This window comes from Ruditapes philippinarum, unplaced genomic scaffold, assembly GCF_026571515.1.
Source record: "Ruditapes philippinarum isolate M1 unplaced genomic scaffold, ASM2657151v2 ctg3218_1_1_1_1, whole genome shotgun sequence".
NCBI lineage: Eukaryota > Metazoa > Mollusca > Bivalvia > Venerida > Veneridae > Ruditapes > Ruditapes philippinarum.
The window spans coordinates 55,178-82,667 of record NW_026861226.1 but is presented as its reverse complement, the minus strand read 5'-3'; the positions used below and the strand labels follow the sequence as shown (position 1 = coordinate 82,667).

Here is a 27,490-nt window from a genome sequence, read left to right as displayed (position 1 = left end):
AAGCTGATCCAGCTAATTCCAGAATACAAAAAAACTTTCACAATTAGGGAAAGGTATCAATAGTAAGTGCAATGCCGTAACACCCACTGAGAACGAATGTAGGACAAAACCCCACCAGTTAAAACCCCACCACTCAAAATTTTATAGAGTGGACAAAACCCCACCACTAAATTTTATAGAGTGGACAAAACCCCACCATTAAATTTTACAGAGTGGACAAAACCCCACAACTTCAGTTTTATAGAGTGGACAAAACTTTCTTGTAAACATGTTAAACAAGAGGGCCATGATGGCCCTGAGGTCGCTCACCTGTATATAGGCCCCCCCAACCCCCACGCCCCCCAACGTTGCAGAGCCAATTTAACCCAAGGGCTTTTATTTGCACAAACTTGGTAGACACCCATAAGAAGATGTTTCATGCTAAACATTTAAGCTCTAGCTCATTGGGCTTTTTAAAAGAAGTTTTTTTTTAAGTTTTTACTATACACATATAGTTAAAAACAATGACACCCCTGGGGCGGGGCCAGTTTTGACCCCAGGGCTTTTATTTGAACAAACTTTGTAGACACTTACTAGAAGATGTTTCATGCTTAATATCTAAACTCTAGCTATTTGGGTTTTTTCAAAGAAGATTTAAAGTTTTTACTATATGCATATAGGGAAAATCAATGACCCCCGGGGCAGGGCCAATTTTGACCCCAGGGCTTTTATTTGAACAAACTTGGTAGACACTCACTAGAAGATGTTTCATGCCAAATATCTAAGCTCTAGCTCTTTGAGTTCTTTAAAAGAAGATTTTTTAAGTTTTTACTATATGCATATTGGGAAAATCAATGACCCCCCAGGGCGGGGCCAATTTTGACCCCCAGGGCTTTTATTTGAACAAACTTGGTAGACACACACTAGAAGATGTTTCATGCCAAATATCTTAGCTCTAGATCTTTGAGTTCTTTAAAAGAAGATTTTTAAGTTTTTACTATATGCATATAGGGAAAATCAATGACCCCCGGGGCGGGGCCAATTTTCACCCCAGGGCTTTTATTTGAACAAACTTGGTAGACACCCATTAGAACATGTTTCATGCTAAATATCTTAGCTCTAGCTCTTTGGGTTCTTTAAAAGAAGATTTTTTAAGTTTTTACTATATGCATATAGGGAAAATCAATGACCCCCGGGGCGGGGCCAATTTTGACCCCAGGGCTTTTATTTGAACAAACTTGGTAGACACTCACTAGAAGATGTTTCATGCCAAATATCTAAGCTCTAGCTCTTTGAGTTCTTTAAAAGAAGATTTTTTAAGTTTTCACTATATGCATATAGGGAAAATCAATGACCCCCCGGGGCGGGGCCAATTTTCACCCCAGGGCTTTTATTTGAACAAACTTGGTAGACACCCATTAGAACATGTTTCATGCTAAATATCTTAACTCTAGCTCTTTGGGTTCTTTAAAAGAAGATTTTTTAAGTTTTTACTATATGCATATAGGGAAAATCAATGACCCCCCGGGGCGGGGCCAATTTTGACCCCAGGGCTTTTATTTGAACAAACTTGGTAGACACTCACTAGAAGATGTTTCATGCCAAATATCTAAGCTCTAGCTCTTATGGTTTTTTAAAAGAAGATATTTAAAGTTTTTTCTTTCGGTTGCCATGGCAACCAGAGTTTTGCATGGAATTAAATTCTTTGAACAATTTTTAAAGGTGACCACCAAAGGAACATTCCTGTGAAGTTTGGATGAAATTGGCTTAGTGGTTTATGAGGAGATGTCATTTAAAGTAAAAGTTTACGGACGGACGGACGACGGACGGACGCCGGACGGACGGACGGACGCCGGACGAAAAGCGATCACAAAAGCTCACCCTGTCACTTTTTGACAGGTGAGCTAAAAACAAACAATTGTGCATCAGCAGAAACTCAAAAGAATGTGTGATCAACTCATCAATAAGGAGAAGACTGTACCTGAGTCTCTTCAGGCTATCGGCCACTGTATCCGCTTAAACTAAGTACAATGAAGGAAAATAGACTCAACTGAATAAACTAGAATGTGCTATACAAAATGTGCTATTTTTAATCATTAATTGATGAAAATGTGCTATATTCTTGATTAATAGTAAGTAGTTTATTTTTTATATGAATAAATTGAAGAAATGAATTTGAAGAAACTAATAGTAATTGATAATTCAAGGTCATAAATGTGGCACAGTCTCAAATAAATGACGATTCTTTGATGTTGATTTAACAGTTTGTAAATTGTTTGTATAATCTCATTCATTGTATTATATTGCTATTGAAATAAAGGCTATATGCTATAATTATCATGTTTTGTTCTTTAGGGATTTGGATGTTTTTTTGCGTACAGTTTGTAACACCTTTTTTGCAATCAAAACATCAATAAATAATCTGTTTTGTTCTTCAGGGATTTGGATTCAGTTTTTTGTGTACAGTTTGTAACACCTTTTTTGCATATTGCACATGAAAGATGTACATGCATTGTTAAAACAATTGTTCATTCTTATATAACACAAATGTTATACTGAAATTAAAAAAATAAAATGAAAAAAAATGTGTATATTATATATATAATATTTTAATTCAACAAATCTTGCTCAATAATTGGTAAGTGTGTTTTTTTTCCACTCTATAAAACTGAAGTGGTGGGGTTTTGTCCACTCTGTAAAATTTAGTGGTGGGGTTTTGTCCACTCTATAAAATTTAGTGGTGGGGTTTTGTCCACTCTATAAAATTTTGAGTGGTGGGGTTTTAACTGGTGGGGTTTTGTCCGTCTTCCACTGAGAACAATTGTGTACTGTGAAGCTATAACGGTAAAAGTATGCCAGGATGAGGAGAAGTAAAACCCACATTTCCTGGCTTCAAAAAACCCCATCTACATGTATGTGCAATGCAGAATGAACAAGAATCATGAACTATTGGATAGAACAAAGGCCACCATTGTTTCTCCTACCTTTGTTACATGTAATGATGTATATAATTAAAGGTATCTCAATATGTTTTCCTTTGATCAAGTCATTTTGTTGGCTTTTCATATTTAAGAATAAGTATTCATAGTCATATGTGCATCAAATTTGATCTACATTAAGTCTCAACCCCCCAAAAAAAATCATTATTTAAGTATGATGCTGAGCTTTATATATTTCTCACATTCTAAATGTATATTTTATTGTCTGTCATATGTAATGATTTTTCTTTATTCGATAGTGGCTTTCATATATAAATTGAAAAATTATTGTTACATTTATAATGCGTGTACTTTCAGCATAAAAGTGACAGACACTCACGATCTGTTGCTAAATATATATCACAATATTATAAAAATTTCTACCCCAGTGATCATAACCTTTATCATGTATTATACAGATAATAACCCAAATACATATAAAAATCAGGATTATATATTTCATGCATCATATACTTTATAATAGCTATGTTATATTTTAGGGCATGGCAAACATGTTCATATTAATAGTCAAATGGATCATCATGGGTCTTAATCGCTCACCTGAGATAATGTAATACCATACATATGAACAAGAATTTATTATTACCCAATTCTTATATTTAATTAGACCAGAATGATTATAGCTATTTTTGTAGACGATCACCCACTTAGGATCTTTCCTATAAAGGTTAGCAGTTGAGGAGGACATATATTAAGGAGGAAATGTATTTTTAATCTTATTTCTATTTTTAGCTCTGGTATCCATCCAATGATCATTTCTATATTATTTCATCACAAATGGCCATGTTTTTTAAAGTAATGTTTAATGGAAGTTAATAAGAACAAGCAATTATCATAGTATTGCAAGCAATCCATAAGTCCCCTACCGGTTAGAACCCCATCAACATTCTGAAGGGCCATTGGCCATTCACTTATGTTTCAATTTTTCTCTATTTTAAGTAATTTGTTTGTTTCATTTTACGCCTTTTTCCAACAGTATTTCAGTGATATAGGCGGGTAGTTTCCTAACCATCGTTCCTGGAGAGTTACACCAGTACTAGACTACCTTCCTTAGCGCTAAACTACCAAAGCATCTCCCGGGGATCGAACCCACGCCAGAGAGGTAACTGGATTAGAAGTCATCGACTCTAACCCCTCGACCACGGAGGCGGTCCTATTTTAAGTAAACTTGTTGGAAAAGTGCTTTAAAAGTGATCACAGGAAACAGTTTTTATGAACAGACAGACAGACGGACTGAAGGACACTCTAAAGTTAATATTTGAAACATCCCTGTTACCAAAATATAACATTTTAAAAGCAAAATTCTTAAAGAGGAGATAACTCTTGAATTAAAGATGCAATTTCATAAAAAATTTCAGCTCTTTTTGACTAATCACAAATATTGTTATATTTGCCATGTTTTAAGCCTATTTGTTGCCAAGGCAACTGATATTTTTCAAAATGGGAAGAAAAGAAAAAGACGTGCATAATCTCAAGACTGCCATCTACCCATATGTCAAGTTTCATAAAAATATTTCCAGTACTTTTTGCTTTATCACTGGATCCAGTTTATGTGTAAAATTTGCCATATTTTCAGCCTATTTGTTGCCATAGCAACCAGAATTTTCAACATAGGAAGAAAAGAAAAAGACGTGCATAATTCCAAGACTGCCATCTACCCATATGTCAAGTTTCATAAAAATATTTCCAGTACTTTTTGCGTTATCACTGGATCCAGTTTATGTGTAAAATTTGCCATATTTTTAGCCTATTTGTTGCCATAGCAACCAGAATTTTCAACATAGGAAGAAAAGAAAAAGACGTGCATAATCTCCATACTGCCATCTATCCATATACCAAGTTTCATAAAAATATTTTCAGTACTTTTCAAGTTATCGCGGGATCCAGTTTTGTGGACGGACGGACTGACGGACGGACAGACAGACAGACGGACGGACGGACGGACGGACAGACGGACAGACGGACGGACAGACGGACGGAGGGTAAACCTAAAGTCCCCTCCGGTAAACCGGTAGGGGACTAATAAAGTTTTTATTGCAAATATTTAAAAAAAATCTCATAAAAAGAAAGAGAAGACATTTTCTTAGAGTCATTTTCAAAACTCTTTAATATGCTATATTCTGACAATAAAACTTGCAAACCTTGCTTGAACTGTTCAAAATCACAGGAATTCTTACAGGTTCTTAGATTATTGTTGAGATTTATTTATTTCGGAACCATTGTAAATATAATAAAGATTAGTGCATATGGAACGCCGTGACTGTCTTATGTTATCAATGTTTTTGTTATCTTGTGAAACAATGATATTATTTTGTTGTTTGAGCATGTTAACATGTGTAATTTAAATTATGTCTTGTCAAAGGAACATGCTGACTTGTTCAAACAGCATGTTAACTTGTCAAATTATTATGATGACATGTGGAGACACCATGCTATCTTGTCAAAGTATCGTGATGACTTGTGCAAATGACATGGTAACTTGTCGAATTATTGTGATGACATGTGCAAACAGCCTGTTAACTTGTCAAAATGTAATGATGACTTGTGCAAACGACATGTTAACTTGTCGAATTATTGTGATGACATGTGCAAACAGCATGTTAACTTGTCAAAGTGTCATAATGACTTGTGCAAACGACATGTTAACTTGTCGAATTATCGTGATGACATGTGCAAACAGCATGTGAACTTGTCAAAGTATCATGATGACTTGTGCAAATGACATGTTATTTTGTATCATGCTGACATGTCAAAACATACTGTTGACTTGTCAAAGTATTATGATAACTTGTGCAAATGCCATGCTAACATGTCAAAATTCCATGATGACATGTGTAAACAGCATGTTAACTTGTCGAATTATCGTTATGACATGTGCATACAGCATGTTTACTTGTCCAAGTATCATTATGACTTGTGCAAATGACATGTTAACTTGTCCAAGTATAATGATGACTTGTGCAAATGCCATGCTAACTTGTGAATAAACAGTATGTTAACTTGTCAAATCATCGTGATAACATGTGCAAACAACATGCTAACTTGTCCAAGTATCATGGTGACTTGCGAAAGCAATATGTTAACTTGTCAAAATTTCATGATGACTTGTGCAAACAGCATGTTAACTTGTCAAGGTATCGTGATGACTTGTGCAAACTCCATTCTAACTTGTCAATGTATCATGATGACTTGTGCAAATGCCATGTTAACTTGTCAAATAATCTTGATGACTTGTGCAGACAACATGTTTATTTGTCAAAGAACCGTGATGACTTGTGCAAAACACATGTTAACTTGTTAAGGTATTATGAGCATGTCATCACGATAATTCGACAAGTTAACATGCTGTTTGCACATGTCATCATGAAATTTTGACAAGTTAACATGTCGTTTGCACAAGTCATCATGCTATTTTGACAAGTTAACATGTCGTTTGCACAAGTCATCATGATACTTTGACAAGTTAACATTTGTCTGCACATGTCATAATGATTATTTGACAAGTTAACATGCTGTTTGAACAAGTCAGCATTGTCTTTAGACAAGATATGATATAAATTGCACTTGCTAATATGCTTAAATGACACAATAATATCATCACTTCACAAGATATCAAAAACATTGATAGCATAAGACAGTCACGGCGTTCTATAAGTGCACTTCAGAAAAAGTAAGTCATGTGTGTATGGAAAGTATAGTAATACTTATTGACCATAGTCTTTTCAAGGAGACATTGAAGTGTAGTGGTAGCGTGTCAGATAAGATGTAAATGGAAATTTAATGAACTTTACAAAAACATTATTCTAAAATGGTTCTTGAACTTTCTTAAAATCTACCAGAATTTTTTCGATAATGTTCAGGAACATTTCATGTTCTTTGGTATTTAAACAATCAAAGAAAATTTCTTGAACTGTTCCCTGAAATTAGGTAATATCAATAAACAAATCATGCATTATTTATCATAGACATAATGTACATTATTCATTCTAGTCTTTGTGCACATTTGTATAGCTTATAAAATCAATAATGTACATTCTTGCATATCAGACTGGCGTTTCCATTAGTTTTACCCATGCCGGAAATTTCATCTGGCATGGGGGGTTCCAGATGAGTCGCGTGCTGTACAATGGCACGATAAAGATGTTGAATGAAAGTAGTTACGGTTGTAATGATATAAATTTTCATTGAAAATAAAGATAAAGAATTTAAAATATAATGGAATATGGTAGAATATGCAAGAAAAAATATCTGACATATGTTTGCGGTTCGGATCAGAATATCCGTCCCTCGATCACCCGCCCATGGGCGGGTCACCTCGGGACGGATATTCCGATCCGAACCGCAAAATATGACAGATATTATTATTATTCATTTCTAGTCCTAGGTGCACATTTGTATAGCAACTTAAACAAACTAGTATTTTCTGTTCACATATATGACAGAAAGTAAGAGAGATTAATGTCACATTTTCAGGATTAGATATCCTGAAACAATAATCAATTCTTAATATTACCATTGCAGCATTCACAAGGTTAATATTTGTAGATAACTTGATAACATAACACATATGATATTATTTGTCTGTTCTGGGATCATTTTATGGATGTTAATGCATAAAATGGTGTTTAATTAGCATTATTCCATCATAACTTTAGGTTAAAGTTAAAAAAAGCATAAAACTTTATATGCATATAATTATATTGTTAGTGTATAAGTGTTTTTTGCTTTCTTGAAATGCTTTGTTTTTATTTCCATTTCCCTTTGTGTTTTTTTGCGATACATACCTTTATTGTGTCAAATAATTGTACTTTCTGACACATGTTCAATTAAATTTGTAAGCAATACTGGACTGCTAGTGGTATAGCAAGAATTTTAGTTGTAAAATATTCTCATTTAGTACATTTTTTACGAGCATTTAAAAGAATCCCGGGACACCTTTCTTTATTAGAGCATACTTCAAATGTTTTAGCTATTTCTAAAGCGAAATAAATATAGACAGAGGCAGAAATGTAGATGACAGTAATCAATTTCATCAAAGAGATTGCCAATAAAGAACTTTAGATTTAGCTTCTCATTTATCTTATGTAAATGAGGTAATTTTTTACAAATATTTATTGCTACAATCTACACCAGTAGGCTGGATATAACAAACCATATGTATAACAAATCCTTTATGACCTTATGTTTATCTAAGGTACTCCATGGGTGTTTTTTTTTTACATGACAGGACTGGAAAAGTAGTTTTTGGATATAATAGAAGCTAATTTGATGTTGGTCTATACTAATAACTTGTGTGCAAATTTTCAGATCATTCCCTCACCTGTTTTTTCCCCTGCACAAACATCTTTATTTGTGCATAAATCTAAATTTTAGGCTAAGAATTGCGCATAATCAATTTTGATTGAACTATATTTCTGTTTCAGTATTTTGAAAATACTCAAATACATGTATTCAATATTTTTTCACCACTTACCATGTCAATAAAAGTTAAAGACATTTCTTTGATGTAACTGTAAAGACAACATTTTGAAATCTGAAGTCAATCCCTTCAGTAACAAGAGCTACCTCCAGGCTGGGGTAATGGTCAATTTTACTTTTTCTATATATAAGCTAACAAATAAACAATTTAAACAAACTTGTAAAAAGTTAAATTAAAGAAAAAAAACAGTTTTCCACCTTTTGTTATTTTAATAGGTCTGTCTACTAGCACACTTGTTGTTTTGTCCAAGTATGAATCATGTCCATAAACATTGATGATAAAGTTAAGAAAACATTAGCAAATTTCATTCATCTGACCTTAATAGTCAAGGTCATTTAAAGGTCATATCTAAATTATTCAACATATATGTTTGGTCACACAAGTGTTGTTTTGTCAACATTTGAATCAAATATGTATATAAATAACAAAATTATGACATTTCCTTACACAAAATTCAAGAATTTGACCATGACAAGGTCATTTGTAGGTCAAGGTCAGTTTAACCGTTTAGAAGACTGTTTTGTCCAAGTATGAAGATAATCCATTGATTGATTACCAGCAATTATAGCAATAATCAGTGAAAATTCAATAATTTTACATTCAAGATTAAAGACATACATGAGTTAAGATCAGTTTCAGTTTAATATACATGAAGGGCATGAATTAAAAGATGTTGTGTCTAAATTTGAAGTTAATCCATTTATAAACAAGCAATTATCATAGTATTGCAAGCAATACAGAAGTCCCCTACCGATAAGAACCCCAGCAATATTCTGAAGGGCCGTTGGCCATTCACTTATGCCATTGAATAAATGAACTTAAATCTTTTAAGCTCTTAATTTGTCTGTATCATAAATAATGTGTTAAGTTTTTTTCTGTCAAGTAAGGAAATTATGTTAATACAACAGGTAATCCAAAAAGATCCGTTTTATTTTCTCAGGATGAATATGTATAACTAATGTTTCAACATTTCTCTATATGAAGTAAATTTGTTGGAAAAGTTCTTTAAGTGATCTCAGAAAATGGACAGACAGACTGAGGGACAGACACTCTGAAAATAAGTCTTTAAAAATTCCCTGGTTTTTACCAGGAAAAACAAAATTCTTACATCAAAGAGAAGATAACTCTTGCAAATAAAGATTCAAGATTGTCGTACATGATGTGAGTGTAACATTAAGCACAATTATCTTAAATTTAATGAAGATACCATTTATAGTTACAAAGAAGAAAAGTAAAACAAGAGTTGTCGGAGGACAACGGCGCTCAACTATTCGAAAAAGTTGTCACAAGGGTGTTTCATTGAGTATAATAATAACTGCTTTATGACCTATATGAATACATAAAATTGTCCGAAAAGGTACAAAGGCTTGTTATTAAGATGTTTTATCTAGTAAATCACTGCTTTATTATAATCATGAATGCATTAAATTATCCCAATAAAAGGCACAAACCCTTCAGTAGTTATGGAGATACCAGCTTACAAGCAAAAACTTTACCAAGTATTTCTAAGTCAAAAAAGGGGCATAATTATGCAAAAAAGCAAATCAGAGTTATTGCACTTGTGCCAATCATGTTAGATTATCACAGAGAACAAATGTGTGAAGTTTCAATCCATTCCCTCCAATTGTTATGAAGATACCAGCTTACAAGCAAAAACTTAACCAAGAATTTCTAAGTTGAAAAAGGGGCATAATTTTTCAAAAAAGCAAATCAGAGTTATGGGACTTGTCCAATCATGTAAGATAATCACAGAGAACAAGTGTGTGAAGTTTCAGGTCATTCCTTTCAGTAGTTATGGAGATACTAGCTTAAACGCAAAAACTTAACCAAGAAATTTTAAAAAGTCGAAAAAGGGGCATAATTATGCAAAAAAGCAAATTAGAGTTATTGGACTTTAAGAAAAAATCTAAGTTCAGAGGAGATAATTCTGGAAAATTTGGTGCTAGAGTTAAAAACCTTGTCATGTATGATGTGGTTAATGAGAAGGAACATATATTTGAAAATTTAAGACTATCCCTTATAAAATAAAGAAGTTAGAAAAAAACACACATTTTTTACGTGAATTAACAGCACAAAAATGACAGCTCTCCAAATACTTTGTATAGTTGAGATAATAAAATTATTTACCAGTGTACTATCACACGCCTGGCAAACTGTCGCTCCACTTCAAAATTGTGGTGTACGGTAAAACGAGCGAACGGCATTTCCGAGATAGAACGGAAGGCCGATTTAAACGCCTAATTGTAAGTATTGTTTATGTTTTTGTCTTGTTGTTCATTTAAGTTGTATTTTTTCGAAAAACGGAAAATGTAGTTCCGTGTAGGATTGATTTAGGCTTCCAATGATCTAAGCTGTTACAAAAAGAAAATTATATTACGCCCGGGAGAACTTTTCTCCCTGACGAAGCGAACGACGATTTGTAGAATATTGAACTTCCCAACCATAGAAATGCCATACCCTTCGGATTTCTTGAAAAAGTGTATTAGAAAAATATCAATCCTTAATAAGAACTTGTCGTTAGTGCAACATAAATGACTCCTGAAGGATTTCTTAAATTTTTTAATCGATATTTTTCGAAAGTAGTGGAGCGAAAGGGCAAGAGATGGAGCAAAAGGTTCGATGTTGAGTGCAAGGCGATATTATTTTGACGTATTAGGAGGAGCGTAGTCTATGATTTTTTATATATAAAAGCTATAGAAGTTAAAATAGACATGATCAAGTGTTGAAACCGAGATATATATATATATACCTTTTAAAGACAACTAATAAAGTGTGATATCCTTTCAACGACTATAGCGTAATAAATGTAATCGCGAAGGTGTCACCTATGGCTGCCGTTGTTCCCGCCAAAATGTTGTTTTTTTTCGAAAAGTTAGATATTCAAGGTGCAGAACAGAAACAAAATTATGCAATGCATGGAACTCATTAAATTAAATGAATCACTACTACCGAGTTCAGTTCACAATGACTTTCTGTAATTAATAGCTCTAACGTACCTGTTTAGAGCAAACACAAATAAGCCACGTTTTCATGAATTTGTAAGGTGGGAAATCGCTATGAAAATGGTTGACAAAGTGTCAGTCGTTATAAGGATATAACACGTGTCCCAGTTATGTTTCTAGATACTTCCTCCCTTATTTAGCATTGTTGTTTAGTTTTTTATTTTCCTCTCAAAGTGTAAATAGAAATTTCTACTATAACTAGGTCTATTTATATTATTGATAATTTTAGTGCATACACGACTGAGCTCTGCCTTTTTTTATTACGTTCGTTTTGTTCATCGATAAACAAACAAAATCTTAGATATTTATTTTAATATAATTTTTTCTTAAACCAAGATTTGTACTGCAGTGTTTGATTATAAAAGTAAAAATTTCTATTTACACTTTGAGAGGAAAATAATAAACTAAACAACAATGCTAAATAAGGGAGGAAGTATCTTGAAACATAACTGGAACACGTGTTATATCCTTATAACGACTGACACCTTGTCAACCATTTTCATAGCGATTCCCAACCTTACAAATTCATGAAAACGTGGCTTATTTGTGTTTGCTCTGAACATGTACGTTAGAGCTGTTAATGACAGAAAGTCATTGTAAACTGAACTCGGTTATAGTGATCTATTTAATTTAATGTGTTCCATGCATTGCATAATTTTGTTTCTGTTCTGCACCTTGAATATCTAACTTTTCGAAAAAAATAACATTTTGGCGGAACAACGGCAAGCCATAGGTGACACCTTCGCGATTACATTTATTACGCTATAGTCGTTGAAAGGATATCACACTTTATTAGTTGTCTTTAAAAGGTATATATATCTCGGTTTCAACACTTGATCATGTCTATTTTAACTTCTATAGCTTTTATATATAAAAAATCATAGACTACGCTCCTCCTAATACGTCAAATTAATATCGCCTTGCGCTCAACATCGAACCTTTTGCTCCATCTCTTGCCCTTTCGCTCCACTACTTTTGAAAAATATCGATTTAAAAATTTAAGAAATACATCAGGAGTAATTTATTTTGCAAGAAGGACATGTTCTTATTACGGGTTGATAATTTACTAATACACTTTTTCAAGAAATCCGAAGGGTATGGCATTTCTATGGTTGGGAAGTTCAATATTCTACAAATCGTCGTTCGCTTCGTCAGGGAGAAAAGTTCTCCCGGGCTTAATATAATTTTCTTTTTGTAACAGCTTAGATCATTGGAAGCCTAAATCAATCCTACACGGAACTACATTTTCCGATTTTCGAAAAAATACAACTTAAATGAATAACAAGACAAAAACACAAACAATACTTGCAATTAGGCGTTTAAATCGGCCTTCCGCTCTATCTCGGAAATGCCGTTCGCTCGTTTTACCGTACACCACAATTTTGAGGTGGAGCGACAGTTTGCCGGGCGTGTATCAGTCTATCAATATTTCAATTGTAAACATTTTAAACGGTATTAGTACACATGTATTTAAAACTACTTGCACACATAAAGCAGACATTACCTGCACTAAACAAGTATAAAAAAAATCTGTGAAATTTTTGAAAATAGTCTCATTAAATAAGAGCTTTCTTTCACTTTCAAGTCAGTGTTAATATAGTTTATCTTATCAAGACAGAATTACTGCCTGCAGTTTAAGACTGACACCATTCTCATGTTAAAAAACATTTACCACAATATAGAATACATTGTAATAATTTTCCTTTATAAAAAACTTAAATGTCAATAAATACTTACGAAAGAAAACTAGTTTATGTCCACTGGGTAGAATAATGTTTATAATGAATGTAAGATCTTTATATAAATGCATAGAGAATGTCAACAACATTTGATATGCTTCAATTCCTTCAATGCCTACCTCCACATATCGCTAAAGTTCACAGTAAAGTGTACCTTACATATCGCTAAAGTTCACAGTAAAGTGTACCCACGGCTATTAAAACATATGACAGTTTAAATGTCTGTAACATTATACCTAAGTTTCACAAATTAAAATAAACAAAACTGTTCAGCATTTAGTTGTTATAAGAAAGAGAAGTATCAATGCTATATGAAGTTTTGTAGGACGAGTTTCAAACACATTTATTGTATTATATTGATTCAGGAAATTCCATTAATAGATTCTTTCATTTCCTCCAATTATGAAAAGCAGAACATACCATATATTCAAAATGTACAATCATTTCTTTAACAGTATTGAGATTAACAACAATTTAAATTTTCACAGTATCGATAGAAAAACGACAGCAACAAACAAGACAGCCATTTTTTTGTAGATGTCAACTTAGCAATGACACATATGTAAGCTTTTGGCATATTAGTTTCATAAAAGAAGACTTAAATGTGTCTTCTTACACTAGCCTTTATAAACTAAGTGAGCCCTGGGGTGTGGTAAAATTTTGACCCCAGGCACATGATTGATGTAATTTTTGTATTAGACCACAAGGTGATGCTACATGCAAAATCACCTACGGGCATGTCGACTTATGATACTTATGGTCTACTAGGCAATGCTACAAGATAAGTTTTTTTGGTATAATAGTTTCACAAAAGAAGACTTAAGGTAGACCATGGCTAATGGGCACTATCAGGAACTGTAAAATTGACAACATAGGATAGTTATATGTCTTAAATGCAGGAATTTTTTTTTCAGGATTTTGGGAACATGACCCATACTCATGGAATTGGGAATTTTAGCGATGTTTTGTTAAAAATTTGAAATAGTTGCATGATTGAAATTTTGCGGTGATTAAATGAATCATATGCGAACATTCAACTGTCTTAACGATGGCATTTTCAAACATTTAAGCACTATTACAGTGATAAGCCCTTATTTTCAAAAATTTTAGAATTCTTTTTCATTTTGTAACTTTCAATTGGGAATATTTTCCTGTGGATTGGGAAAATAATATACTATTTCAATTGGGAATATGACCCAATAACGAATATAAAATAAGCCAAACACTAGAAATGTGTTGTCACACCACGGATGCCCCTGCATGCAGCCAAAATTTCAGATGTTACAATATTTATTTCCAAATTTGTTTGCATAAACTATTTTTTTCATTTTAACTTCTAAGCCCTTAAAACTATTCAATGTAAACACAAACCATTTTTATACAAAGTTCAAGGTACTGAAACTTATTTCAGTGTTAACTTTTTGTAAATTGCATATTGCATATTTGTAGCCAAAATAATGACTACATACAATTCTACAAAAGTATGAGTGCTAAAAATTCAAAATTTTTCCAACATTCAAGAGAGATAACTTTGTACAAAATCATTGAACCATGACAAAATTTGAACTTATTACTGCTTATTTCTAAGATATATGTATATGTCAAATTTGACCTGAATGTGTTACAACCATTGGGGAGATAATGAACGGAAACTAAAAATTTCTGATTTTTTTCAAAGTTCAAGAGGGATACCTCTGTCAGCTATCATCAAACCATGACCAAAGTCGAACTTGACCTGCACATTCCTTTGACGTATCCATATGTCAAATTTGAGTAGAATGTGTAAAATCGTTGGGGAGATAATGAACGGAAACTGAAAATTTCTGATTTTTTTCAAAGTTACTACTAATGCATCAAACTGGAAACCTTTATATATCTTTTGTACAGCATTCATGTAAAGTTTGGTCAAAATTCATCAAATGGTATAGGAGGAGTAATAATAATAGTCAAAATGAATGCAAAAATTAAACATATTCCCAAAGAGTATTTCGAATATAGTTTGCCGAGTTCTGTAAAAATACAGAAACAGTGCCATTTTTCTTATTTGAATAATGACTTATAGATGAAAGCCTGGTTTCCAGAGTATTTTAGAATCAGTAAGAAAACTGTGAAGAATCGGTAAGAAAACTGTGAAGAATCGGTAAGAAAACTGTGAAGAATTGGTAAGAAAACTGTGAATAATCAATAAGAAAACTGTGAAGAATCCATAAGAAAAATTGTGAAGAGACTGTAAGAAAACAGAATAACAAAACTGTAAAGAGTCAAACAAGAGCCACCGCCGGGCGGGGGCAACACTCGACTTTTTACTTTCTCTATAAGCAAACAAAGAAATGCTTGAACAAAATCTTAACGTTAATCCTTTTTATAAAAGTAATCGGTCTGTCTTGACACATAAGTTTTGTCTATATATTTTGTATATATAAATATACTAAATTATATATATAAATAGAAACACACAATTCTATAAATAGAAAATTCTATAAATAGATACATGTGGTAGAGTCACAGGGTGGAGTCACGTGGTGTAGTCACGTGGTAAAGTCACGTTGTGGTGTCACGTTGTGGAGTCACATGGTGGTGTCACGTGGTGGAGTCACGTGGTAAAGTCAAATGGTGGAGTCACGTGGTAAAGTCATGTGGTGGAGTCATGTGGTGAAGTCACGTGGTGGTGTCACGTGGTGAAGTCATGTGGTGGTGTCACGTGGTAAAGTCAAGTGGTGGAGTCACGTGGTGGAGTCACGTGGTAGAGTCACGTGGTGGAGTCACGTGGTGGAGTCACGTGGTGGAGTCACGTGGTGAAGTCACATGGTGAAGTCACGTGGTGAAGTCACATGGTGGAGTCACGTGGTAAAGTCACATGGTAAAGTCACATGGTGAAGTCATGTGGTGAAGTCATGTGGTGGAGTCACGTGGTAGAGTCACGTGGTGGAGTCATGTGGTGGAGTCACGTGGTGGAGTCACTTGGTGGAGTCACTTGGTGAAGTCACATGGTGAACTCACGTGGTGAAGTTACATGGTAAAGTCACATGGCGGAGTCACGTTGTAAAGTCACTAGGTAAAGTCAGGTGGTAAAGTCACATGGTAAAGTCACGTGGTGGAGTCACGTGGCACAAATACATATACATAAAAAGAAATTATCTCTGGTGAAAAAAAGACAAATTGTACAGGTAATAGTGTAAAGATATATTGTCAAATCATGTTCCAAACAGTTACAAACAACCGTCATTTTCCCAATGACAAACAAACAAAAGCAGTGAAGTTAAGAAAACAGCATAATTATGTCAAAATGTAATTAAGAGTGGAAAACCTTGGCATACTGAGCTTACTTGTGACCCTTCATATATAGTTTCAAGTGAATATTTGTAAAGGTAAATTTCTATGAAATATTTATTAGTGGTAAGTATGCAGTGTCTTATGAAATATTTACATGTATAACTGGTAAGTATACAGCATATTAAAATTGAAATAAATGGGAAAATAAATGTCCAAATGTGACTGAAATATTTAGGTTAGTTCTTTAACAGTATAGATATTGTGGTAAATTATGAACTGAATAAACAAGTGAATATCTGTTCTAGTTTTAGAAACATTTAAGTATTTAATTAATGGTTACATCAAAACATTTTCTAAGTCTAAAAGGGGCATAACTTGTGTCATAATTCAATGGAATTGTAGAATTTTCGTCATCTGAGCTTGCTTGTAACCATCAATATAAATTTTAAGTTTCAAGTAAATATCTGTTCTTGTTTAAGAAATATTATAGTAAATAAATTTAAAGACATATGTATTTGAAGTTTTAAATGATTATCTGTTCTAGTTTTAGAAGTATTCAAGTACATGTTAAAATTTAAGAACATTTTCTAAGTCAATTTTGACCTTCAAGTGTGACCTTGACCTTAAGCCGGCACAAAGGTAACATGGGTTCTGCACATAACCTTTTTGAGGTGAACATTTGAGAAAAGTTTGAAGAAAATCTTCCATTAGTATAGGATTTACAGAGCGGACACAACATATTGTCTAATAATATTTTGATTGTATGTAAATTTGAAGACTTAAAAAGGGGCATAACTTTGTCAAAATGCAATACAGAGTTATGAAATTTGACCTGCATATCTTAATTGTGACACTTCATATATATTTTTAATTTTGAACAAATACCTTTTCTAGTTTCAGAAATATTCAAATACATGTTAAAATTTAAGAATATTTTTGACGTTCAAGTGTGACCTTGACCTAAAGCAAAAGGGTAACATGGGTTCTGCACATTATCTTGTTAAGGTGAACATTTGAGCCAAGATTGAAGAAAATCTAATTAGTGTAGGACTACATAGTGGACACGACATACTGTCTAATATTTGATTGTTTGATATTTGACCTTTAATTTTGACCTTGACCTTGAGCTGACACATCCCCTTGTTGAGGTGAACATTTGAGCCAAGTTTGAAGAAAATCCTTCAATTGGTATAGGATTTATAGAGCGGACACTATGATGGAGATGGACCGACCGACTGACCTACGTGACAGGGCGAATCCATTATAGCCCCCCTCCCCCCGCCCCACATTTTGTGGTGGGGGTATAATAAAGAAAACTCACTGATGTTGTTAACATATAAAGTTTCAAGTCTTTGGGCGGACAAGCTTTTTTTAGTCAAGGAGCCTGTGACCTAGACCTAATGGCCTCAAAATCAATAGGGGTCATCTACTTATCATGACCAATCTCAATACCAAACATGAAGACTGTGTGCCAAAGGATTATTAAGTTATTGTGTGGATGATGGACTGCCAGACGACCAGACCGACAAGCTAATTCCAGTATACCTGGAACAACTTTGTTGTGTGGATAACAATATACATGTTTTTCAAAAAATTGTTAACTGTTAAGACAAGTCATCAATGAGATTTTAAGGTGAACAAGAAGGCCATGATGGCCCTAAATCCCTCACCTGAATATAAAAACTCTGCATAACAAGCAACAAGTAATATTGTAAACTATTATAAAAATCTAAATCTTAAACTGATATCACAAAGTTCATATTTGTATCTGAAATACTGCATGTGTAAAAACATTACTGGTTGCTATTGCTAAGGGAGAACAACAGTTCCAAAAGATGTTTGCATATTAGGAAAATCAATGACCCCTGGGGCAGGCCAATTTTGACTCCAGGGCTTTTATTTGAACATTAACTTGGTAGACACTCACTAGAAGATGTTTCAGGCTTAATATCTAAGCTCTAGCTCTTTATGTTTTTAAAGAAGATTTTTTAAGTTTTTATTATTCACATATTAGGAAAATAAATGACCCCCGCAAGGCCGGGCCGATATTGACCAAAGGCCTTTTAATTGAACAAACTTGGTTGGCACTCACAAGAAAATGTTTCCTGCTAAATATCAAAGCTTTAGCTTTTTGGATATTTAATAAGAAGATTTTTTTGTTTTTACAATAATACATATATGGAAATTCATCTACCCTCCTGGGCCGAGACCAAGTTTGACCCTAGGATTTTTATTTGAACAGACTAAAATGGTAGACATGTTAGAAGATGTTTCATGCTAAATATATAACCTCTAGCTCTTTGTGTTTTTAAAAGAAGATTTTTAACTTTTTACTAAATTATGACTTATAAGGAAAATCAATTACCCCCTGGGGTAGAGCTAATTTTGACCCCAGGGCTTCTATTTGAACAAACTTGGTAGACACAATAGAAGATGTTTTACGTTCTAGCTCTTTTAAAAGAAGATTTTTTTCAGTTTTTATCTTATACATATTAGGAATATCAATGGCCCACCCGCGAAAGGACCAATTTTAATCCCAGGGCTTTTATTTGAACAGACTTGGTAGACACTCACTAGATGTTTCATGCTTAATATCTAAACTCTAGATGCACATAAGAATATATGACAAAACACTATGATCTTTCCCTTGCAGAGACCTTGATATTTGGGCTAGGTATCTAGAGCTTGCGCACAGCACACTGATGAGGCCATGTATACAAATTTATTTAAAAATCCCATCATGGCTGCAGAAGTTATAGACCTGACAAGGAGTATATACTTTTGAAAAGACACTTACAATAAAAACAGACACGGGTTACACATTATATGTACCCGTTCCCCCCATTTTATATCAGGGTGCATAAAGCACAATACTTCTACAATTTATGTATACAATTCTTGTTCTACAGAGACATAAAATTGATAGATAACTATGTTTTGAAATTGTTCCTAGAATTTCTTTTCAGTTATTCCAGGGAAAGAACAACAAGTATTAAATTACTTACAGTTGCTTAGGCAACAAACACAAAAATAATACTTAAAGTACTATCCATCTCTATAGTGATTTTGCTGATATCTTAAAATAGTAACCGATATATGATTATCTGTGTGACACTGCTATATTACAGTAATTTGATCTTTTTAGAGCTTGCTGAATTCCTTTTTAAACTTAATGCTTAATATTTTATGATCTTGACTTGACAGACAATAGTACAGGCATTTTATGGTTAAGCTTTGGAAAAACAAAGTTGCTACAAAACTAGCACTCTTATATAAAATTTATTCAGCACTGATTGAATGAGTTACTTTGCAAACAGAACAAAAGCAAACAAATTTGTCAAATACATAAGTTCTTAATGACTTTCAAAATAACAAAGGTAAATAACAAAGGTAAACAAGAGCCGGTTGAACCGGGTGATGCTTCCCGAATAGGTTTTGGACACAGGAAGGTATACCTCTTGTAGTGTAATTGTTATGTCACAGACAAAGTTCAAAGTGTAAAAACAGCCCAAATGTTGCGCGTGATACGTCATCTCAATATGGTGATCATTTCTGTGAAATAGTTGTAAAATCCGACTTCAAATAAGTTATGGGCCGAACACGATTTTGCTGCAAGGTCATGCAGTGACCTTAACCTTCAAGGTAGCAACCCAAATGTTTGGTGCGACACATCTTCTCAATATGGTGATCATTTCTGTGAAATTGTTGTAAAATCCGACTTCAAATAACAAAGTTATGGGTTGGACACGATTTTGCTGCAAGGTCATGATTTGACCTTGACCTTCAAGGTAGCAACCAAAATGTTCCTCACAACCATCGTCTCAATATGGTGATTATCTCTGTGAAATAGTTGTAACATCCGACTTCAAATAACAAAGTTATGGGACGGACACGATTTTGCTGCAAGAAGATGCTGTGACCTTAACCTTTAAGGTAGTGACCCAAATTTGCGCGCGACACGTCATCTCAATATGGTGATCATTTTTGTGAAATAGTTGTAAAATCCGACTTCAAATAACCAAGTTATGGGCTGGACACAATCTTGCTGCAAGCTTTTTTATGACCTTGACCTTCAAGGTAGTGACCCAAATGTTGGGCGTGAAACGTCATCTCAATATGGTGATCATTTTTGTGAAATAGTTGTAAAATCCGACTTCAAATAACCAAGTTATAGGCCGAACACGATTTTGCTGCAAGGTCATGCTGTGACCTTGATCTTTAAGGTAACTATCCAAATGTTGGGCGTGACACGTCGTCTCAATATGGTGATCATTTCTGTGAAATGGTTGTAAAATCCGACTTCAAATAATGAAGTTATGGCCCAGACACGTTTTTGCTGCAAGGTCATGCTGTGACCTTGACCTTCAAGGTAGCGACCCAAATTTTAAGCGTGACACGTCGTCTCAATATGGTGATCATTTCTGTGAAATAGTTGTAAAATCTGACTTCAAATAAAGAAGTTATGTGTTGGACACGAATTCGAGAGATGTCTCGATGGACGGACTGACGGACGGGGCAACTATATGCTCCCCCGAAATTTTTCGAGGAGCATAATAAAATGGTTTTCTGTGGGCAGAAATTTTCATAACACCCTTCTTAGCATTTTTTAGAAATCAGCTTTTCTTCACTTTTATTCTTTTCCAGACAGAATTGATCATTTATTATTAACCCTTTCACTGCCATAGGAACAGCTTATGCCGTCGATGTTATTTTCGGCGTATTTGCCATATGGACAGCTTTAGCCGTTTCTATAATAATAATAATAGTAATAATAATAAATTAATAATGATAATAATAATAAAAATAATAATAAACAATAATTATTATTATACTCACAGATTTGGAAACATATATAATTATTATAATACTTATAACAAATAATAATAATTATATTAATTAATAATATAGTAATTTCTTGGAAAACCCTCTGGCAAACAGGTGATCAATAAAACAATAACCCTCTGGCAGCGAAAGGGTTAATGCATGCCTTTTAATAGTTTCACGTTTTCAAAGAATCAAGAATAGTACAACTGTCCAAACAAGTGTTAAAACCTGTGCCTAAAAGACTTGTCACTTGAATTGAATACATCTTCAAAGATATATATCGACGATTGACTGCAAAACTGCAGTAATCTAAATGCAATATAGAAAGACTTACAACAACCTTGCTGTCAACCCTTGATATGCAATTTGTAATAATAATATGAAAAAATATGCAACATAGAATTTTGGTTGGTTGTAGTTCCTTATTTGCATCAAAATACCAGTGATTTTTTTTCCTAATTGTTTTAAACACATATCCTTGCAATTTAAGCTAGGGCTTTCCTACTCACCCAAGCGTCAGCATTACACTGGTTAAAGATCTGCATGAAAATGTAAAGTTCTAGCCGTATATTAGAGTCACATACAACTAACCTATAAGCACTGCTGAGGCTATTTAGGTTATTTATTTTAAAAATGCTGTACGGCTACATGTAGCCTCAACAGTGCCTATAGGCTAATTGTATACATGTGACTCACATACCGTAGAACACTTTCTTCAAGCATTCCTTTTTCATGCTGTGCATAATTATATATCTTGTAATAATGCACTTGACTGTCCTATTTGTTTGATAGGGGAATATTGTGAAGTGTGTTAGAACTATTTTTTTTGCATAGGCTCGAAAAACACCTTGATGCATAAAATTCTAGATCACTGTTTCTGGTTAGATCTACAAGAAAAACTTAAACTCACAATTGGAAACAACATGAAACAATAATAAATATTAATGGAGCAAATACATTGTACACTCTTTTCATTGGTTTAATTGTTTATTATTTAATTGAAATAAATTTTAAAGGGTTTTATTGACCTTTTCGAAAACCTAGCTAAACAACGTTTTCCGGTATGTTACGGATTTAGCTCTGGGGAATTACACCAAAAGATGTACATAACACAGTTACATAATATTTCTATTTCTATATCATTATTTTACTGTTTAAGGTGAAAAAATATGATGTATTTGAAAATTATCAATATTCCTTTAATATCTATTGCAAATTTTTCAAAAAAATAAATTGTTTATAATGAAAATCAATAAAATTAAAACAGGCGTAGTAACATCTTCCATAATAAATAAGGTTATTTTCTGCGTAAACTTGTGTATTCACTTTATTTTTTGTGTGGAATTATTCATACAATGATATTTAATTATTTTCTTATAAGGAAAACAGTGTTTAGCTAGGTTTTCGAATTAGTGAATTGTTTATCATTTAATTGAAATCGTTGATGAGAATTAAAGGGCAATATAACTGACAAGTACATGTACATGGCAAGTACATGTAGCCCAACAAATTGTGCGCTTTAGGGCTTTTTATTATATCTATAGACGATGGTCGCCCCTCGAAATAACAAACATCTATGAAGTATCAGATTATAAAATCGGTCGGTCTTGCAGTCGAAATATTGAGACTAAACTGACAAGCTACACGCTGTGCCAGAGTACCCTAAAATCCGCCTGCCTGCTGCAGCCTGAACAACTGTAGACCCAGTAGATCTAGTCCAATAAATTAGACGTTACAGGCTTGTTATTAATATCTCAAAGCGACGTCATATTTATAGGACCCAGGATCATTTAAAAATTTCTCAGTCTAGAAATATTGTCATAATGTAACACTAGAGTTCTACAATAAAACGTCAATAGACTTAAATATTTTACTGTATAAATAAGCTTTAAAATCCTGAACATGACAGAATTCCTACCTTCCAATTAAATTACCTATTTGGAAAAGAAATTGTTTACATGTTGTCGGTGATACTGTGATACTACACAAAATATGATATCTTACAGATATTCAGAAATATAGTGGTCGCTGACCTGATCTAATATTGCCTGGGTCAGAATCTCGCTTCTCGACGGGATATATTGCACACAAAATAGCACAATATCTCATCGCGTAGTAAAATCAGTTGGACAAATTAATCAGAAGTAGACTCTGTTTTTCCCCAGCTCACCTGTGCATTTTGTTGGGGCAGAGAATCCGTTATTGTAATAACATCTCCTTAAGGACCACTTTTGATATTGGCCTGGCAGTCATGGGTTTTCCATGTATTATTTTTAGTGTATTTAGTAAAAAAAATTAAAATGTTCTCCTCAAAATCCAAAAAGGCTATTGGTGAAAAATTAGCATGAATCATTTCATAGTGAACCTCTATACTTATTTTGTTCAAAAAAAGATGTTTATTTTCTAAGAAAATAATAATTTTTACGAAATGATACGACGCAGTTGAAAATAAAATATATGATACGACGCAGTTGTATTTTTGGTTGTATTTTTTGTCTTTTCAACAGGGATGATTTTGGCAATATATTTCTATTTTATGGAATAATCACTTGCTCTAGATAACAAAACCCCAGATCATTTGCGGTGTATAGCAATGTTATGTTGCTTTTGATTATTTAGAATACATTGTGTCATGTCTAATATAACATTTAATTTGAAAGTTTACATTGCGGAAGCTACTTTTCAGTTAAACATGAACATGTAACCTAATTGATCATAATATCTGAAATAATTTCTTATATTTTCCCGTATGTTCAATATTATCCCTAATTTTTTTTTGCAAAAAAAATGTAGAAATCTATTAACTTGAATTCATTTTGGCTAGCTACGCTCCAAGTTAACTGTGGTTCTGCATGTTCTAGGTATATGACTGCTTTTTTGTGTTCATACTTTCACTCTACACATTAGCTTTACTAGGGGCGAGGACCTCAGGCGCGCCTTTGTGCATTATTTTAGGCAAAATGTTGCACCTGCAGAGAACCATCGACATTTTGAAACTAGCTTGATAGGTTTTCCACACGAAAGAATAAAAAGTCCCTGGTGGTTTTCGAATTCATAGCAGTTCAGTTCAAGTGATTTGAATTCAGTAAACATAAACAGTTGGCCTCGGTCGGACACACCTGTCTGATTTGTTTTTTTTTCAACAAAATTTGTTAACGTCAGCTGTACAAATAAGCAGCTTTTTTATTAACTTCTGGCGTGAAGTTTTAAGATTATAATTATTTGAATTAATTATAAAGAGAGTAACATTTAAATGTCTTATTTCGATATGACTAGCAGAGAAATATTCAATGTAAACAGGGGGTAATCCTCTGTGAAGTCATTTTCTGAAAACTTTTGTTTAAGTTTTCAGGCAATTCATTATCAAATAAAAATCAAATAAAAATCACACTTGGTATGAAGGTATGTTAAGATGCCATGTCTCTAGTCTGTTGAAAATTCGATGCGATAATCTGACCAGTAAATTTTCTGTTCAATATTGTAAAAATTCTTCAATACTGTTGAAAGATGGTGTCTGCCTATATCTGTATCAAATTTATCGTGCACAGCGTAAATTACCCTTGCAAAACGGACACATTCTTTACAAAATAATTTGTAGTTGTATCATATGTAACTCGATTTTGGAAATTTAAAGTTTTTTAATGGAGAAGAATGATACTTAAATGCAAATATAGAAAATACATTCCGTAGACCTTTCCTCATCGGCGATAAAGAAATGCAATACGACAAAATCAGCGGTAAAGTTCCGCGGCGCTGAAAATTAAATGACTAAACGGAACGCATAACCTACTTGCAAAAATATATTGTAATATAATTTTAGAAATTCAATGTTCAGTTTCAAATAATAAAGCTCATGTGTTCTCATCGATTATTAAGAAAATGAATACAATAAAATCGGCACGTAAAAGACATAAGTAATAACGGAATTGACGGAAATTGTTGCTATTACAAGTAACAAAGGTAGGCATGCAATTTGCGCATAGCTCTCTTCGCACTGAGACCTTTTCAAAATTTGTAATTCTTTCTCTTTTTTTTTTTTAAAAAAAGGTCATTCCTGATTAATACAGGGTTCAGGAGAGGTTACACTGGAATATTGAATTTTGTATCAAAAATAGTAATCACTCCCATTTCGAACTCATGGAAACAATTTTAGAAGCATACTTAGGCAACACTGGAACACGTTGTCATATGGGTGTGCGATCGCGTGTTTCAATGTATATTGCATTTGATACAGCTTTTCGGAATTTGTAGATGCTTATGATAGGTACTAAAATGCGACCGAAAAATGTAGCCTTAATAGAATTGTATTACATTTCCATTTTTATGGAACCAATGAGTGACCTCTGCTTTTGACTTAAGTTGTAAACAAGAAAATGTTGTTGGGCGTTATTAGCAAAACCTAGCACATAATTTAAATAGTTTAACCAATATGCAGCCTGCAATGAAAATACAACTGCGTCGTATCATATTTATTTTCAACTGCGTCGTATCATTTCGTAAAATCATTATTTTCTTGGAAAAATAAACATCTCTTTTTGATGAAAGTTTAGTAAATGACGCAAAATTATGTTTTGAAGTTTATGGTGAACTCTGAAAATGAGTATATAATTGATTTGAAGGAAAAAACGATACATAAAGCAATATGAACTGCGTCGTATCAACACAATTTCATAAAAAATTTGCTCCGCTTCGAGTTGCAAGTTCGCTATAACTTTTGTTAAACAAAATAGTTGTGCAAGCAACATATACCGAACAAAGCGGAAAATAGTGTAGCGTGTTAATACATATATCTGGTTTTCAGTCATTTCCAACAAAAAGAGTTTTAAACTAAAAGATACATTTTTCGTTCCAAGATGGCGGCGTTTGTTTACATTTTGTAGGATACGACGCAGTTTTGATTCCCAGCCCTGAGAAAAAAATCAAGGTTTTCCTTTTTTAATTTTAAAAGGTCTGTCTAGTCACTCTTCTTGTATGAATCCTTTTCATAAATAAGTGACAGTTTAAAAAGGTTATATCTAAATTATTCTAGGTTGGTTGGGTAACAAGTGTAGTTTTGTTTACACATGAATCAATTCCGTACATACATATCAAAATAACGACAACTTCACTTTGACCTTGAAGCTCAAAGTTAAGGTCAGTTCAGCTTTTAGAATGTCTTGTCCAAAAGGTTGTTTTGTACAAGTATGAAAATAATTCATTGATTATTTACATATTTACAGCAAATTATAGCAATAACCAGTGACAATAAAATAATTTGACCTTCAAGGTCAAGGTCATAGATAAGTCAATGTTAGTTTGAGTTTGATATATATGATGGTCCTGACCTAAAAGAGATTAATCCGTTTATGAATAAAAAAAGTCATAGCCAATTGCAGAAAAAAAAACTGAGAGAATTTCATTAATTTGACATTGACAGTCAATGTCAATTAAGGTCAAGGTCACATCTTAATTATTCAATATGTTTGTTTGGTAACAAGTCTTGTTTTGTCCAAGTTTAAATCAAATCCGTACATAAATAACAAAATACACGTAATGACAATTTAACCAAAATTCAATAATTTGACCTTGGCAGTCAAGTTCATTTAAAGCTCAAGATCAAAATATATAGATAGTCCATGTACTCATTACCCAGTTACATTCAATTATAGCAAATATCAGTGAAAATTCAATAATTTAACCTTAAAGTTCAAGGTCTTAAAAGAGTCAAGGTAAATTTGAGTTCGTCATATCCTAAACTATGATCTTATATAATATGAAGTCAATCCATTCAATAATAGTTAAGTTATAGCCAGTTACAGCAAAGAAAAAGAAAAAAATCAATAATTTGACTTTCAAGGTCAAGGTCATTTATGGGTGAAGGTCAAGGTCTGGTCGTTAACTTGAAGGTCTATCCTACAAGATTATTATGTTTAAGTTTGAAGACAATCCATTCAAAAATAACAAAGTTAAGCCACTTGTAGCAAAATTTAGACATTTGACCTTGAAGGTCAAGGTCATTATGAATGAAGGTCAATGCAAGTCTGGTCTACTTAAATGTCTTGGCCAAAGATGTCTTGCCTACATGACTAGTGACAATACCTTCATTTTTCTTTTCTTTTTTAAGAAGTAAAGCTAAAAATGTGTTTTAAAGGAAATAAGTCACAGAGTGGCCTTAATGAAAGGTTTTCAGATTTACTGTATAGTGATGAAATAAAA

At 33.2% G+C, this 27,490-nt stretch overlaps 1 protein-coding gene across 3 annotated transcripts in view; it reads right to left on the bottom strand.

The window, feature by feature from the left end:
- The window catches only part of LOC132714947 (alpha-2-macroglobulin-like), a 68,149-nt gene extending 44,832 nt beyond the window's left edge, over window positions 1–23,317 (bottom strand). The window contains exon 1 of one of the 3 annotated variants that reach the window (XM_060697883.1): window positions 23,230–23,317. Coding sequence is in view for 1 of the 3 variants with exons in the window: in XM_060697882.1 (XP_060553865.1) it covers window positions 13,197–13,287 (91 nt within the window). In the remaining 2 variants the exon portion in view is untranslated. Of the gene's footprint in view, window positions 1–13,196; window positions 13,345–23,213 lie in introns of those variants that run through there. The other 2 variants (XM_060697884.1, XM_060697882.1) reach the window with 2 other exon arrangements.
- Between the last annotated feature and the right edge of the window lie 4,173 nt (window positions 23,318–27,490).